Source organism: Pleurodeles waltl, chromosome 8 (assembly GCF_031143425.1).
Source record: "Pleurodeles waltl isolate 20211129_DDA chromosome 8, aPleWal1.hap1.20221129, whole genome shotgun sequence".
In the NCBI taxonomy this organism is placed as follows: domain Eukaryota; kingdom Metazoa; phylum Chordata; class Amphibia; order Caudata; family Salamandridae; genus Pleurodeles; species Pleurodeles waltl.
The window spans coordinates 634,631,558-634,648,363 of record NC_090447.1 but is presented as its reverse complement, the minus strand read 5'-3'; the positions used below and the strand labels follow the sequence as shown (position 1 = coordinate 634,648,363).

The 16,806-nt window shown below is 43.5% G+C and overlaps 1 protein-coding gene across 2 annotated transcripts in view; it reads right to left on the bottom strand.

Moving 5' to 3' along the window:
* Positions 1 to 273: 273 nt before the first annotated feature.
* The window catches only part of SMS (spermine synthase), a 679,013-nt gene continuing 662,480 nt past the window's right edge, over positions 274 to 16,806 (bottom strand). For both annotated transcript variants that reach the window (XM_069204737.1, XM_069204738.1), the window contains one exon: positions 274 to 4,146. In XM_069204737.1, the coding sequence (XP_069060838.1) occupies positions 4,104 to 4,146 (43 nt within the window). In that variant the 3' untranslated portion in view covers positions 274 to 4,103. The remainder of the gene's footprint in view (positions 4,147 to 16,806) is intronic.

Here is a 16,806-nt window from a genome sequence, read left to right as displayed (position 1 = left end):
GCATCTGCAATCTGCCTACAATGATTGAACATCTGGTTGAGGTAGATCTTCACGGTCTGGTGCTGGTTGGGGGTACATTATTTTTAATGCTCAGCACACAGGTCTCATCACCCCTGTGAGCAAGGCGCAGTAAGGCTCTTCAAATGATCTGGACAACATTAATAATTTTGTAAAGCCGGATCGCTTAAATAACTTACAGAGTGTACAATGCAGAAATGAATAATAACCTGTTTGAATTCGGACTCAATGAAGAAGTAAGACAATTTGCAACACTAGTTTTTAGAGCGTACCTTTATTCAAACATAGGTAATGCACTAGTGCAGTAGATACAATGCCAGCAGTCTTCTTTCAGCCACTCAAATTGCTAGCAGTTAAGATTTAAATCGTTATCACATTTTCAATTGAAGCAGCTTTTAGTGCAAAGAATCACAAAAACATGCCAATCAGCAGCTGGTGTCTTTTTGTATGTGCAATTCTGAATTTAGTGTGTGCTGCTATCTGTCACACAAAACCAGAACATCTGTTTCACCAAGGTTCAGTGGACATGTTTCACAACCTCAAATATTTTTCAATATATTCTACAGTAATACACAATGCAAATAAACAAAAACTGAAAGACAGCGCCTTTATTTTAAACACCATTAAAATGCTCATCAACAGTATAAAATAAAACAAAAAATGCTAGTGTTAGGTGTGCTGTCTGCCTTTTATAAAACCAAATGTTGATGGTCCGCCTAACTGAGAGGTTACTGTAGTAACACCATTGTCCAAAAAAGGCCAAATCTTAACATGAATATGTGTACATAGAAGAAATGGAGCAATATTACTTATTTGTTTCAAAGAGTGATTATTGTTTTCCCCCAAAAAACAAAAGGAAGTAGGAGAAAAGAGTGATGGAATGTCATACCTGGATAGATAGCCACAATGGCATGCACCACTTAAAAAAATAATCTTTTGCTCAAGTGCTACTACATATGTATTAGTGCACTGTCACAATGCTTTAAAATGTATTTCGAAAAGCAAAACAGATCAAAGAATTTCTAACAATGGTCACCAAGTTAAAAGCTTGCCCTGAGATCTCCATCTCTAAAATATATATTTGTTTCAATTGTACAGCAAATTTAAGAGGTTTCACAATTGCTGACCCAGTACTGTGCAGCTGAACGCCACTCTTCAGCAGGCTTCTAGATTTTAATCGCAAAAACCTACACAGAACAATTTAAAACCATGTACACGAATCTGTTCTTGCACAGTTAATAGAATGTTGATGCTAAATTTCAAGGGTGACATGCTCAGTTTAAACGTCTTTGCTAGAGGGATACGTACAATGAGGGATGGTTTTTTTTCTAGAAGAAAAAACAAGTGCTAAATTTCCTTTTACTTAAAGCTACATATTCTCTAGCTGCCTTCATGTTCCTTTTTGATTCTGGCAAAAGGAAGCGGCACGTAAACCCCGGACAGCAGTCATGTAATCATTTTGGGCTTTGCTACTGCATGGTTGAGAAATGGCTTCTCAAAACAGCCCATTTTTGGATGTCTGGCACCATCAAGGCCACAATCTCAGGAACATGTTGTGCAAAGTCATGCTAACCCTGAGTTGGAGGTACGACAAAGGTGACCTAGAAAAGCTGCATGAAAAACTTAACATCTAAAAGGAATCACACAAAGTTGTTCATTAAGAGTACCCCCTGCTAACTCCGCAGTGAGATACCAGGACTGGAATTCGCAATTCTGGCCTTGTGAGTCAACTAGGATTTTAAATGTTTTTCCCAGGAACTGAGAATAATATGCAGACCTGGGAATACGGGGTACAATTCTGACTGTTCCTTCTTCAGGGAGACATAAAAAGCCTATATCTGCACACATTTAAATGGTGCATGGGCTTTTATGTTGGTAATGGGGCGTTGGAGTAGAGAGGGGGTGGTAGTAGGGCAAAGTTTAATTTACTTCAGCTGTGGGGAACTGTATCTGTTCCCCCCTACTCTGAGGTTTGATGGCAGACGGGGACCAAGCACAGCAGTTGCCTAAATCCATGGATGTCCTTGCATGTCTCGGAGACTGGGATAATCGGGTCTGGAGTTTAAGATAAGCAAAAACAAGGAGCAAAATAAGTTATAGCAATAATTTTTAGTAGTTCTTTCTTCAGATTACCATAGTCAGCAAAACACTCCCATACGTCAACTGTCACAAACTGTTCTAAAGTGTTTGTGTGTGTGTGTTGGGGGGGTGCGAGGAGGGATTGCACGCCAATGCTTTGTTTTAAGGTTCTATGCTACTATAATGCCTCAACCTTGGACACGGATTTTGGGCACGGCTTTGTTTTACTGCATGCAGATAAAAATAAAGAAAAGGGACAGCCTAAGCAATTTCAAACTATTTTCTGCTACAGTCCTGTCATTCATGCAGCAATGAAACTTTAACAGTAGCCCTGAAAAGTTTTTTTAGCTATTTGGAATGAACAAATCATTTCAGGTTTGTCTCTAATTCAGTGTTGAGTATCCTCCTGTTGCTTTCACCGAACATGCTACAGCACCAGTGATGAATGCACACAATAGGCAACAGAATCTATTTCGCCTGTAGGGAAAAGGTTGTGTGTGAAAGAGCACTTTTCCTGCCCTGGTGTACAAATGTTGTGAAACCTCTGGGTTAAAATGTCAGCAGTACAACTGCCAATAAGCATAGTCAAAAGGAAAAACAAACCATTTCAAATCAAAGTCTTCCTCTTGTTTATGATCCATAACGACAAGAAAAATACTTGAAGAACTATGGACCATCACTATACTGGCACTTTCCATTGTGGCAAAAGTGCTCAAAAGGTCAACGTACAAAAAACATCTCTTCTAAATCAACAGTACTGCAATTCACTCTTCTATGCACTTAACTCCAATGGAAGAATTTGTGTGTGGGTATAACACATTCCAAGGGCATAAAACAAAAGGAAATCAGAAGAGTGGATAGTGTCAGGACCATAGAAATAAAATCCTAGACTTTTCACGTGTTGCCATGATAGGCTAGAGAAAAAGCCCCACATTTATTATTTATTGATTAAAATAATAATGTTGAATATTACCATTTTGCGGAAGACATGTTAAACAGTGTATACTTTGCTGAGTTTCAAATAAATAATTTCCTGTATTGCAAACAATTTAAGCAGGGCGGTAAGGGCTTTTACGAAAATTTAGGAAAACGCACGAATGTCTTCCATTTATCTTTCTTCGCCCAAACTACTGAGGCCATGTGGTGTAGAAAAATAATTGGGAACCTCGAGTGCATTGCCAGGGCTAGATGGAAGCCTTAGTAGCATTATCTAATGGCTATCACCAATACAGACCAACTGAAACAAATGGATGTTTAATTTAAAAAGGGATACCATTTGAGGTTGTCATCTTTAGTACTACTAATTAAATCTGAAACCAAATAAACTAGTGTGAAATAAGTGCAACAATTTCTGTTTGCCATGATAGACCTCCTACATTTCTTTTTCTCCACCTACTACGAAACCCTGCATTAATTTTTCTACAATTTCACCTGAAAACTGAAGTGAAAAAACAAACAAGGAAGACTGGGCTACTGTAAATATGCACAAATAATTTCGTTTCTTACCCCCCCCCCCCCGTCTCGCCTGAAATGGAAGCACTGTGTGTTCATACAAAAAGTTACCTAGGCTTTTAAAAGCACCAAAAGTCTGGAAATGAAATTCAGAGTAAATGAAAGCTAAAGCCTACCCCGAGCGATTATTTACTCAAGGAGTCCTGCTTTCCAAAATTATGCAAAGACCTTTATTAAAAACTAACTATGTAATAAAAAGTGTCACATTCTAGAGGTCCAGTGCATTTAGCAAGCAGCTCTAGATGTGCTGCCAAGGTCGTCTATGAATTGAGATTTCTGAACAAAAAAGTCCCATCTCATCAAAATGTACATTTTCCTTTTCACTTTTTTTAAAATTAAAACGATAAAAAAATATTAATAAAAAGGTAAGGAATTCACAATCAAAACGCAAGGTTAATTTTCAGGATCATGAAGAGTATACATATTCAAGATGCAAACATGCAGCACAGGGCAAAGGTGCTACTGCGCAGGATCAATTGATGTATGCCACCTCATCAGAAATCACATTGCTTCTTCCAAACAGTGTAAAACACCCATCTGAAAGTAAATGTTAAGGAAAAGAAACACGATGGTGCATGACAGACATCAAAGAATAAAAAAAGATATTACATTGATTAAAAACACAATCTAAAATCTCAAAAAGAACGATGAGTGTAATGTGCTTATTCCACTCCTGGGTCCCACCCCTTAATCTACTTCATTTGTATTAGAATTGCAATAAAATGCAACACTTGCATTGAGTTTAATCCCTACCATATATGCTAACAGATAATTTTCTTTAGTTGCTTATTTTGTAATATGCAACTATAAAAATATTATGCAAAAACACGTTTAAGAGAGAACAGTGTTAACACACACACACACACACATTCCAATTGCATGCTCCAACTCTTTAATGTATGTTTGCGCTCAGGAAACGAACTAGAACAGAAAAATGGGATGTCACCCAACCATATATGTTTATTATAAAACACAGAGAAAAACCTTGAGGAAAAATTATGGTTAAACTACAAGATGCCAGTTTAAATGCTAAATGGTACTTAGTCTTCACTACACAGCCTAAATGTTACCTTTATGCCAAAAGTTTTCTTTAGCCCTAACTGCAGAGGCTTTTCTAGCCCATAGTGCTCATTCCTTGTTTGCTATTTGGGGCACTTCACTCTAAAATCTTCGTAACTTTTTCTTTTTTAAAACAAAAGTTATCTGCACCAAACTTGTGCCTTGCCCCCCAACCCTCCTACATATTGGGGATGCTAGAAGTACCCAGGGTTTAGGATTCCCCTGGCTGTGGCTAGACCTAGTGGCAACAACAGGAAAGGCCCCAAAAGGCAATTTAGAACCATCAAGTTTTTGATCTGAAAAATGACCAGTTTTGGTGGTGAGATAGAAGCAGGAGATAGTCCCGGGCTAAGCTGCCAGTATGGAAACTGTCCAAACCCATACAGTTCTGAAAACTAGACCTCCAGGGGAGTGCACAGTGGTGCTATTTGTATGGATCTCATCTCGTTTTCTTACCAAGAGTGCCTTGCAAGCATCAAGCATTTTCCTTATATTTATGCTAGGACAATCCCTTAGGGATCCACAACATTTCTACCACCCAATGTCCCACACCTCTCCTGATAAAAAAAAAAGGTAGCACTCCCCTCCACGGCTGGGTCTATCACCCGCAACAGGAACCAGTCACAACCAGGACTGTGTGAAGTCAATGTGGTCACACATCTTGACATGATTAAAAATTTCGGCCATTTCAATGACTTGCGTTAGGCACCCCACACATGGGAGGCAGTGCTTCAATTGCGAGAAAAGTGGGAATACAGAGTGCTAAGACTGGCCATTGACTGGAAGTGCCTGTGTTTTCTAACACTAATATTCCCTGGTTGCCGGCTGACCCAAAGCATTAGTAATGCAGCCATTCAATATGGCAAGTTAAAGAAAAAATTGGGATTTCGTTAAGAGTAGTTTTGACATATGGGCTGGCAGTGAAGGGATACATCATTCATTATGCCTCCCCCTGGGGGTAGAAACGCCGTCTTGCCCTTGCTAGGGGGGGTCCAAAGTCCCCAGCATCTACTGAGTTGATCTCTGATGGAGATGACCTTCCTGAGGCAATCTGCAAGCAAGGATCTCCTGGGCAGACATACATATAAAAAAAAGGACATTGTCTTCATACGTGTGGAAGCTCTTCCCTCCAGTCCTGATGGTTTCCTAAAAAGAAAACCTTTCTGGTGTAAGCAGAAATTATTTTTTGCACCCTAGACTCATACACTTTTCCAGCTAACAGAATATCAGTACGGCTATGACATTACAGTGTGAGCTCACAATCAATCAATCTGAACATTATACCTTGCTTAAGATGGAATGAGATAACTGCTTGTTTTTCATTACAACAATCGATAGTGTGCATTATATAAAGTAAATATCAGTACTTTAGCATTATCAAGTTGCATCAGTTACTTTGGTGATCCTTGACATCACTGGGTTTGTATCAGTCTTAACATGTCATCTACATTCATACACAGTTATAGAAGAGAAAACTTTACATACTGGACATTTTCCAATAATGTAAATACACTACATTAATGTTTCATCAACTACTGTCTTCGAAATGAATTCTGCATTTTGAACATATGTATTTCAAATGTTTAGTTCTTCAACTTTATGAACACTATGGACATACCCAATATTCAATAACTAATTTTCAGATAAATTCAATAATTCATTAATTCGAGCTCCGTAAAAAAAAATCACAACATTTCAGAACATTTCGGGGATCGGACTCGCCTACATCAGGAGCATATAAACGCAATTGTATTTTAAAATGTTAAATGAAAACATGGTCTAAAAAACGATGGCTAAACAAAATATAAATCAATGTGTAATTTTGTGTTTAGAACTGGCATTTCAAATCCATCATTTTAAGTCAAACCAGTCTCCAAAGTGAACGTGTTTTATCACGTGAATATCACATGATGCTGACATAACGTTTCAACATCTCTTTCCCACAATCCATGCAAATACTCATGATCCATTTCTTTAATATTTCTCACTGCAGTCCGTTTTCTTTCTCTTCTTTCTCTGTTGTAGTTGATGGTGGAAATTGTTCCGATCAGCAGACTGAATGATTTAATGTGTTTGCAATTGTCCACTCCTGCCTACTTTTCCATGTTATTTGAATTGTATTAAATAGTTTCTTAAACATAAACGCATGTGTACCTTTATTCATTCAGGGTACTGGGGCACCAATGTATTAAATAGACGTACCCAATTATAGTCACTTGTTGATATGGGATTACTTCTGTCATCTCCAGTATCTAATTTTTCAACTAAGATCATTTAAAAACGTAGATCATTAAAATGTTGCAAGGCTTGTTTCGGTGATTTGCCAACGAGAACTTATCTTCTGATGTTCTATTACTTTCACGTTTTAAGACGTGAACCTTTTCATTTTCATTTTCATTATAAAAGGTCAAAAGCCATTCCACAGGGAGGGTAAAGGTTCAATACAGTTTCTGACACATTCTGGGGTACTTAATTTCAGTGCCTTTTTTCACATTATTAGAATAGGAATAGCTCAAACATGGCCGATTGTCTTCCTACTATACCTAGCCAAGGACTGAGAGAAGCTCATCAACTGATGCCTCAACGACCACATCAGCAACCACCAGCTCCACGACTAACCACAGTCAGGCCTTAGGCCCAACAACAGGACAGAAACAGCACTCATCGCTGTCACAGATGAGATCCACAGGATTCTAGACAAAAGAGAACCAGAAACCCTCATCCTTCTGAAATTCTATGCAGCAGTTGACATGGTCTCACACCCTGTCCTCATCGTAGGCCTACAGTAGATTGGCATAAAATAACTGTTCTCTGTTGAATCCGCTCCTTCTTGCTGGATAGAGGTCAAGCTGTCAGCCTGGCATTTTACTCATCAGAAGCCTGCAAACTTATCTGTGGAGTGCCTCAGGGATTGTCCCTCAGCCCCACCCTCTTCATCCCAAGCTTGATCTAACTAGTCAGTGCCATCCATACATAACAAACATCCTCTCCTACACCAATGACATGCAACTCATACTCTGCCTCTAAGACAAGACCTCAACACACAAAACATGTTCACCACCTTTATGACCAAAGTCACCAACTGGATGAAAACCATTTGTCTCAAGCTCATCACCGACAAGAGAGAAGTAGTGATGTTTGGCAAGTACACCTCGCCAAGGGTTTTAAACTTGTGGCCAACCAAACGTGGACCCACACCTACACCCAGCATCTATACCAGGAACCTTGGTATCATCACTGACGGCAAACTGGACATGACCATATAAGTCAATGCTGTCACACCAGCCTGAAGATGCTGAGGAAGATCTTCAAATGGCTTCCAAATAACACCAGAAAAACGGTCATGCATGCCCTCGTAACTAGCAACTTGGACTATGGAAGCACCCTCTACACCAGAATCACAAAGTCTCACCAGAAGTCGACAAATCATCCTGAACTCATCAGCTAGACTCATCCTCAACCTGTCACGTAGCACACCTCAAGGAGCTCCACTGGTTCCAAAATAAACAAATGTGCTTAATTTCATGCTCCTCACTCACACATTCAAGGCTCTCCACAACATAGGCCAGCCTGCCGGGACAGGCGCATCAGCTTCTGCTGTTAACACAGATAGCTTCACTCTACCTGACTCCTATTGGCACACATTCCAGGCATACACATACTCAGATCTGGGGACCGGCCTAAAGCATGGAATGGCCTCCTTTACCCATCCTCTCTTCTTGATTCCCACAGGAATCCGAAGACCGACCTTTTCAACTAACCATCCTGCCCAAGACTAGGCACACACACCTGCTCAAATACTCTCATAGGTGAAGGCGCACTCTACAAATACACATAACATGGAAATGTGCCCCTCCCTCTCTGATATTAATATTGTTTGGTTGATCATTGTAGGAGGCTGGCCTGGCTTATAGTGGGCACCTTGTGCCAGGTCCAGTTATCCCTTATTAGTAGAATAGAGGTGTTCTAGCAGCTTAGGCTGATAGAGGTAGCTATAGCAGAGCAGCTTAGGCTGAACTAGGAGACATGCAAAGCCCCTACTTTACCACTTATATCATATAGGACTATATCACAAGAAAACACAATACTCAGAGTTACTAAAAATAAAGGTACTTTATTTTAGTGACAATATGCCAAAAGTATCTCAGAGGATACACTCCCTTAGGAGGTAAGTAATATACACAAATTATATGCACACAAACCAAAATCAGGTAAGTAAACAGTTAGAAAAGTAGTGCAAACAATGTAGAATCGCAATAGGATGCAAAACGTAGAAGTAGGCCAAGGGCAACACAAACCATATACTCAAAGTGGAATGCGAACCACAAATGGACTCCAGGCCTAGTGTAGGTTGTAGAGGGTCGCTCGGAGTGTCAGAAAACACTAAGTGTGTTCAAGATACCCCACCCCAAGACCCTGAAAAGTAGGAGTAAAGTTACCCTACTACCCCAGAAAGACAGTAAAGTCGAGATAGGGGATTCGGCAAGGACAACAACTGCCAGCAAAACACTGAAGACTGATTCTTGGACCTGAGGACATGTAAAGGAAGGGGACCAAGTCCAAGAGTCACGCAAGTGTCCGGGGGGGCAGGAGCCCAATAAACCCTGGATGAAGTTGCAAAAGGGCAGCCTCCGGGTGGAAGACGCCAAAGATTCTGCAACAACGGAAGGTGCCAGGAACTTTTCCTTTGGTCAGAAGATGTCCCACGGCGTGCTGGAGGATGCAGAGTTGTTTCCATGCAGAAAGACCGCAAACAAGTCTTGCTAGTTGCAAGAGTCGCGGTTGAGGATTTTGGGTGCTGCTGGGGCCCAGGAAAGACCAGGAGGTCGCCCCTTGGAGGAGGAGACAGAGGGGGCGCTCAGCAACTCAGAGAGCCCCCGCAGAAGTACCGGAACAGGCACTTAAAAGATCTGAGGACAGCGGTCGACTCAGAGTTACAAAGGAGGGCCACACGACGTCGGAGTCCAACTCAGCGAGTTGGGCAATGCAGGACGGAGTGTTGGGGACCTTGGCTAGGCTGTGCACAAAGGAAGTCTTGAAAAAGTGCACAGAAGCCCGAGCAGCTGCAGATCACGCAGTACACAGGATTACTGTCCGGCGTGGGGAGGCAAGGACTTACCTCCACCAAATTTGGACAGAAGGGCCACTGGACTGTGAGAGACACTTCGACCCAGCTCCTGTGTTCCAGGGACCACGCTCGTCAGGATGAGAGGGGACCCAGAGGACCAGTGATGCAGAAGTTTGGTGCCTGCGTTAGCAGGGGGAAGATTCCGTCGACCCACTGGAGATTTCTTCTTGGCTTCCAGTGCAGGGTGAAGGCAGGCAGCCCTCAGAGCATGCACCACCAGGAAACAGTTGAGAAAGCAGGCAGGATGAGGCACTACAATGTTGCTGGAAGTCTTCTCGCTACTTTGTTGCGGTTATGCAGGCGTCCTGGAGCAGTCAGCGGTCGATCATAGGCAGAAGTCGAAGAGGGAAGTGCAGAGGAACTCTGGTGAGCTCTTGCATTCTTTATCTGAGGAATAGCTCAGAGGAGAGATCCTAAATAGCCCACAGAGGAGGATTGGCTACTGAGAAAGGTAAGCACCTATCAGGAGGGGTCTCTGGCGTCACCTGCTGGCACTGGCCAGTCAGAGCTGTCCATTGTGCCCCAACACCTCTGCATCCAAGATGGCAGAGATCTGGGACACACTAGAGGAGCTCTGGGCACCTCCCCTGGGAGGTGCTGGTCAGGGGAGTGGTCACTCCCCTTTCCTTTGTCCAGTTTCGCACCAGAGCAGGGCTGGGGGATCCCTGAACCAGTGTAGACTGGCTTATGCAGAGAGGGCACCATCTGTGCCCATCAAAGCATTTCCATAGCCTGGGGGAGCTACTCCTCCCCAGCCCTTCACACCTGTTTCCAAAGGGAGAGGGTGTAACACCCTCTCTCAGAGGAAATCCTTTGTTCTGCCTTCCTGTGACCGGGCTGCCCAGGCCCCAGGGGGGCAGAAACCTGTCTGAGGGGTTGGCAGCAGCAGTAGAGACCCCGGAAAGGAAGTTTGGCAGTACCCGGGTTCTGTGCTAGAGAGCCGGGGATGCAGGGAATTGTTCCCCCAAATACCAGAATGGTATTGGGGTGACAATTCCATGATCCCAGACATGTTACATGGCCATGTTTGGAGTTACCATGGTGACGCTACATATATGTATTGACCTATATGTAGTGCACAAGTGTAATGGTGTCCCCGCACTCACAAAGTCTGGGGAATTTGCCCTGAACAATGTGGGGCACCTTGGCTAGTGCCAGGGTGCCCACACACTAAGTAACTTGGCACCTAACCTTCACCAAGAGAGGGTTAGACATATAGGTGACTTGTAAGTTACTTATGTGCAGTGAAAAATGGCTGTGAAATAACGTGGACGTTATTTCACTCAGGCTGCAGTGGCAGTCCTGTGTAAGAATTGTCTGAGCTCCCTACGGGTGGCAAAATAAATGCTGCAGCCCAATGGGATCTCCTGGAATCTCAATACCCTGGGTACTTAGGTACCATATACAAGGAAATTATCAAGGTGTTCCAGTGTGCCAATGAGAATTGGTAAAATTAGTCACTGGCCCGCAGTGACAATTTTAAAAGCAGAGAGAGCATAAACACTGAGGTTCTGGTTAGCAGAGCCTCAGTGATACAGTTAGGCACCACACAGGGAAAACATAGAGGGCATACTTTATGAGCACTGGGGTCCTGGCTAGCAGGATCCCAGTGACACACAGGCAAAAACAAACATACATACATACAGTAAAAATGGGGTAACATGCCAGGCAAGATGGTACTTTCCTACACAACCCCTCCCCATCCCAAAACGAGGAACAATAAGGCTAACATTGCCCAGATGAGTCTTCATTGTCTAAGTGGAAATATCTGGAGAGTCCATCTGCATTGGAGTGGGTACACCCAGGTCTATGTTCCACTGTATAGTCCATTCCCTGTAGGGATATGGACCACCTCAACAATTTAGGGTTTTCAACTTTCATTTGTTTTAGCCAAAGTAGAGGTTTGTGGTCTGTTTGAACAATTGAGTGCCAAACAGGTATGGTCTAAACTGTTTCAGTGCCCAGACAACAGCAAAGGCCTCCATCTCTATGGCAGACCAACACTTTTCTCTAGGGGTCAACCTCCTGCTGATAAAAGCAACAGGTTGATCCCGGCCCTCACTATTCAGCCGTGATAGCACTGCCCCAACCCCTAATTCAGAAGCATCAGTCTGTACTATGAATTTCTTGGAGTAGCAAGGGCTTTTTAGGACAGGTGCAGAGCACATGGCCTGTTTGAGCTCATCAAAAGCTTTTTGACAGCTAGCTGTCCACAATACCTTTTTAGGCATCTTTTTGCTAGTGAGATCATTAAGAGGGGCTGCTATGGAGCCATAATTCTTGATGAATCTCCTATAGTACCCTGTGAGTCCTATAAAGGCTCTCACCTGGGTTTGAGTTGTAGGGGGGAGTCCATTCCATAATGGTCTGGATCTTCCGCTCCAGTGGTGCAATCTGTTCCCCACCTACCAAGTGGCCCAGATAAACCACTTTCCCCTGCCCTATCTGGCACTTTGAGGCCTTGATAGTGAGGCCTGCCTTTTGCAGGGCCTCCAAAACATTCCATAGGTGGACTAGGTGATCATCCCAGGTTGAGCTAAAGACAGCTATATCATCTAGATATGCTGCACTAAAAGCTTCCAACCCTTGCAGGACTGTGTTCACCAACCTTTGAAAAGTGGCAGGTGCATTTTTCAGACCAAAGGGCATTACTGTGAATTGATAGTGTCCTCCAATGGTTGAAAATGCAGTCTTTGGTTTAGCATCTTCTGATAACCTAATCTGCCAATACCCTTCAGTTAGATCAAAAGTGTTTAAATACTTGGCAGAAGCCAGTGTATCTATAAGCTCATCTTCCCTGGGTATAGGGTGAGCATCTGTCTTGGTTACTTGGTTGAGCCCTCTATAATCAACACAAAATCTCATCTCTTTTTTTCCATCTTTAGTGTGAGTTTTTAGGACAAGCACAACTGGGCTAGCTCAGGGGCTTTCTGAAGGCTCAATCACCCCCAAGCCTAACATTTTCTCTGTACCTTTTGTTTAATGCAGTCCCTGACACGGTCAGGCTGCCTATATATCTTACTTTTGACAGGTAAACTGTCTCCAGTATTGATTGTATGCTCACACCAAGTAGTAGTACCTGGTATCAGTGAAAAGACTTCAGAAAACTGACTTAAGAGATTGACACAGTTGTCTTTCTGTTCAGCAGTAAGACAATCTACTAAGACCACTCCCTCCACTAAGCCATCAGCTTAGAGGGTCACTCTCTTCTTCCCGTCCCTCATCAGTTGCCATGAGCAGGGTGAGATCAGCCCTGTCATAGTAGGGTTTTAGGCGGTTGACATGGATCACCCTAAGGGGACTCCTGGCAGCGCTCAGGTCTACCAAATAGGTAACCTCACCCTTCTTTTCAACAATTAGATGGGGTCCACTCCATTTGTCCTGGAGTGCTCTTGGGGCCACAGGTTCCAATACCACACCTTCTGTCCTGGATCAGAACAACCTTCTGATCATGCCATTGCTTTTGCAGCTCCTGGCTGGCCTGAAGGTTTTTACTGGCCTTTTTCATATACTCAGCCATTCTGGATCTTAGGCCAAGTACATAGTCCACTATGTCCTGTTTAGGAGCTTTTAAAGGTTGTTCCCAACCCTCCTTAACAAGAGCAAGGGGACCTCTCACAGGGTGCCCAAAGAGGAGTTCAAAGGGGCTGAAGCCCACTCCTTTTTGGGGTACCTCCCTGTAAGCAAAAAAGAGGCAAGGTAACAGGACATCCCATCTCCTTCTGAGTTTTTCAGGGAGTCCCATTATTATACCTTTGAGAGTTTTATTAAACCTCTCAACCAGACCATTAGTTTGTGGATGATAAGGAGTTGTGAACTTTTAAGTTACACCACACTCCTTCCACATTGCTTTGAGGTATGCAGACAGGAAGTTACTACCTCTGTCTGACACCACTTCCTTAGGGAAACCCACTCGGGAAAAGATTACCAGGAGGGCCTTTGCCATTGCAGGAGCTGTAGTGGTCCTTAAGGGGATTGCTTCAGGGTACCTAGTGGCATGGTCCACTACCACAAGGATGAATCTATTGCCTGAAGCTGTTGGAGGGTCAAGGGGGCCAACTATGTCAACCTCTACCCTTTCAAAGGGCACCCCAACCCCTGGACGTGGAATTAAGGGGGCCTTTGGAGTGCCACCAGTCTTGCCACTGGCTTGGCAGGTCACACAAGAGCGACAAAACTCTTTAGTGTCCTCTGACATATGAGGCCAGTGAAACAGGGGGACAAGTCTCTCCCAAGTTTTCGTCTGGCCCAAATGCCCAGCCAAAGGAATGCCATGTGCCATGGCAAGAAGAAGCTCTCTGTACTGCAAGGGAATAACCAATCTCCTGGCAGCTCCAGGTTTAGGGTCCCTTGACTCAGTGTACAAGAGGTTGTCTTCCCAATATACCTTATGGCTATCACTGACATCCCCATTCTGCTGCTTGACAGCTTGCTTTCTTAAACCCTCTAGTGTGGGACAGGTCTGCTGTGCCACACTCAGCTCTTCCCTAGCAGGCCCCCCTGCACCCAAACGCACAGCAGTGTCTGCTGCCATCTCCTCTGGTGTAGGTTCTGCACAGGGAGAGGATTCCTCTTCCTCAAGAGGGGATTCTTCTGGAGAGGTATGGATAGTGGGCAAGGATTTACCCTTTCTACCCCTAGCTTTTGGGAGCACTTGGTCCATTGTTCCAGGATCCAAGTTTCCTCGTCCTCTTTGCTTTTTGGCCTAAGCCCTTGTCAAAGCAAAAATATGCCCAGGAATGCCCAGCATTGCTGCATGAGCTTCCAACTCCACTTCTGCCCAAGCTGATGTTTCCAAATAATTGCCTAGTAAGCAATCTACAGGTAATTCAGTGGCTACCACAACTTTCTTTGGACCAGTAACCCCCCCTCAGTTGAGATTCACAAAAGCCATGGGGTGTCTAAGAGTGTTGTTACGACTATCAGTCACTTGGTACTGCTGACCAAGTGGGTGTTGATCAGAGTGGACCAGTTTCTCTATCACCATAGTTACACTGGCTCCTGTGTCCTTGTAGGCCTCAACCTCAACACCGTTGATTAGGGGAAGTTGCTTGTACTTACCCATATTAAGGGGACAAGCAACCAGGGTGGCAAAGTCAATGCCACCATCAGAGACTAAAACACTCTCTGTGGTGTCCCTAACAAGACCAACCCCAACTACACTGCCAATAGTGAGCCCAGCTACACCCTTGGATTGGCTATTTGTAGTAGATTTACCACCACCACTGCTATTACTAGGGGCACTAGAGGTTGCAGTTGGGGTTGTGGGAGGTTTGGTGTTTTTCTTTGGATAAGTGGAATCACTTGCCAACTGGCCTTTTACTTTACATAAATAACACCAAGGCTTTTTCTGATTGTTTGAAGAGGATTTGGAGCCACCACCCCCAGAGGATTTTTGTGGGCCTGATGAAGACTCAGAATGTTTTTTATCTTTGTCCCCACTCTTTTCAGAAGACTTAACATCCTTCTTCTTGCCATCCTTGTCACCCCCCTGTATGAACATTTCTGTTCACTCTTGTTCTGACCCATTTGTCTGCCTTCTTTCCCAATTCTTTAGAAGAGGTCAGATCTGAGTCTACCAAGTACTGGTGCAACAAATCAGACACACAATTGTTAAGAATTTGCTCTCTCAGGATCAGATTATACAGGTTTTCATAGTCAGTCACCTTACTTCCATGTAACCAACCCTCCAAGGCCTTCACTTAACAGTCAACAAAATCTATCCAGTCTTGAGAGGACTCTTTTCGGGTGTCTCTGAACTTAATCCTGTATTGTTCAGTGGTTACGCCAAATCCATCCAAGAGTGCATCTTTCAAAACTTTGTAATTATTGCCATCACTTTCCCTGACAGTGAGGAGCCTATCCCTACCCTTTCCAGTGAAAGATATCCACAAAATAGCAGCCCATTGCCTTTAAGGGACCAACTGTACTATACAGGCCCTCTCAGGTGCAGCAAACCACTTGTTAATGTCATCCCCCTCCTTGTAAGGGGGGACTATCTTATGCATGTTTCTGGAATCTTCCTCTCTAACAGGATTACTATCTGAAACACTGCTGCTGCCACCAGGGGGAACTAACCCCATTCTCTGCCTTTCCCTCTCTATATCTAGGGATTCCCTGTCTAAGGCCAGCTGCTGTTGTTTAAGCTTCAGTCTGGTCTCTTCCAACCTCAGCTTTCTGAGTTCTCTTTCCATTAAGTTATCCTTACGGTGGGAGGCTTGGGAATGTTTGGATACAGAGGACATGTGGGAATTGGCAGAGAGATACCTGTCTCTAACTGTCTGGACCCTAGTAACCTGGCCTTTAGGAGTGAAAGATGCCCTACTAATGTGTGAACCTCTCCCACTACCAGTGCCACTAGGTGGCCTGCTAGATGGCAGGTCTTTGTAAGAACCCTCCCCAATCTCTTCAGGGAACTCCTCTGAGTCTGATTGGGTACCTTATTCTCCTACCTCATGTTCGTGAGATGGGCCAGACTGGTTCTGGTCACTTTCTAGGAGCAGGTTAAAGAGAAAGTCTTTTGTAGGATTCTTACCAATGCTTAAACCTCTTTGTAGGCAGAGACCCCACAATTTTTTTAAGTTTCAACTCTCATAGGTTGCCTGAACAATTTTGGGAGTGGGCTCTACTGCAGACATGATAGAAAAGGTTTGAGACAGAAAAAGTTTTAGAACTTTTGAAAGCACAGAGAGAAAAACTTTTTCAAACTTTTTTGAAGCTTTTAAAAGTTTTCAGAACTTTTAGTAGAAAGTTTCAGAGCAGAACAGTAAACTGTTTTGGTTGAATGTGCATATATTGAATTATTTGGTGTATGTTTTTCTTATGAAAAGCACCAAATGACAAAGTGGTAAAGCAGTTACAAGTACTTATCCCACAGCTGCACCACCAATGTAGGAGGCTGGCCTGGTTTATAGTGTGTACCTTGTGGTACTTACACCTTGTGCCAGGTCCAGTTATCCCTTATTAGTAGAGTAGAGGTGTTCTAGCAGCTTAGGCTGATAGAGGTAGCT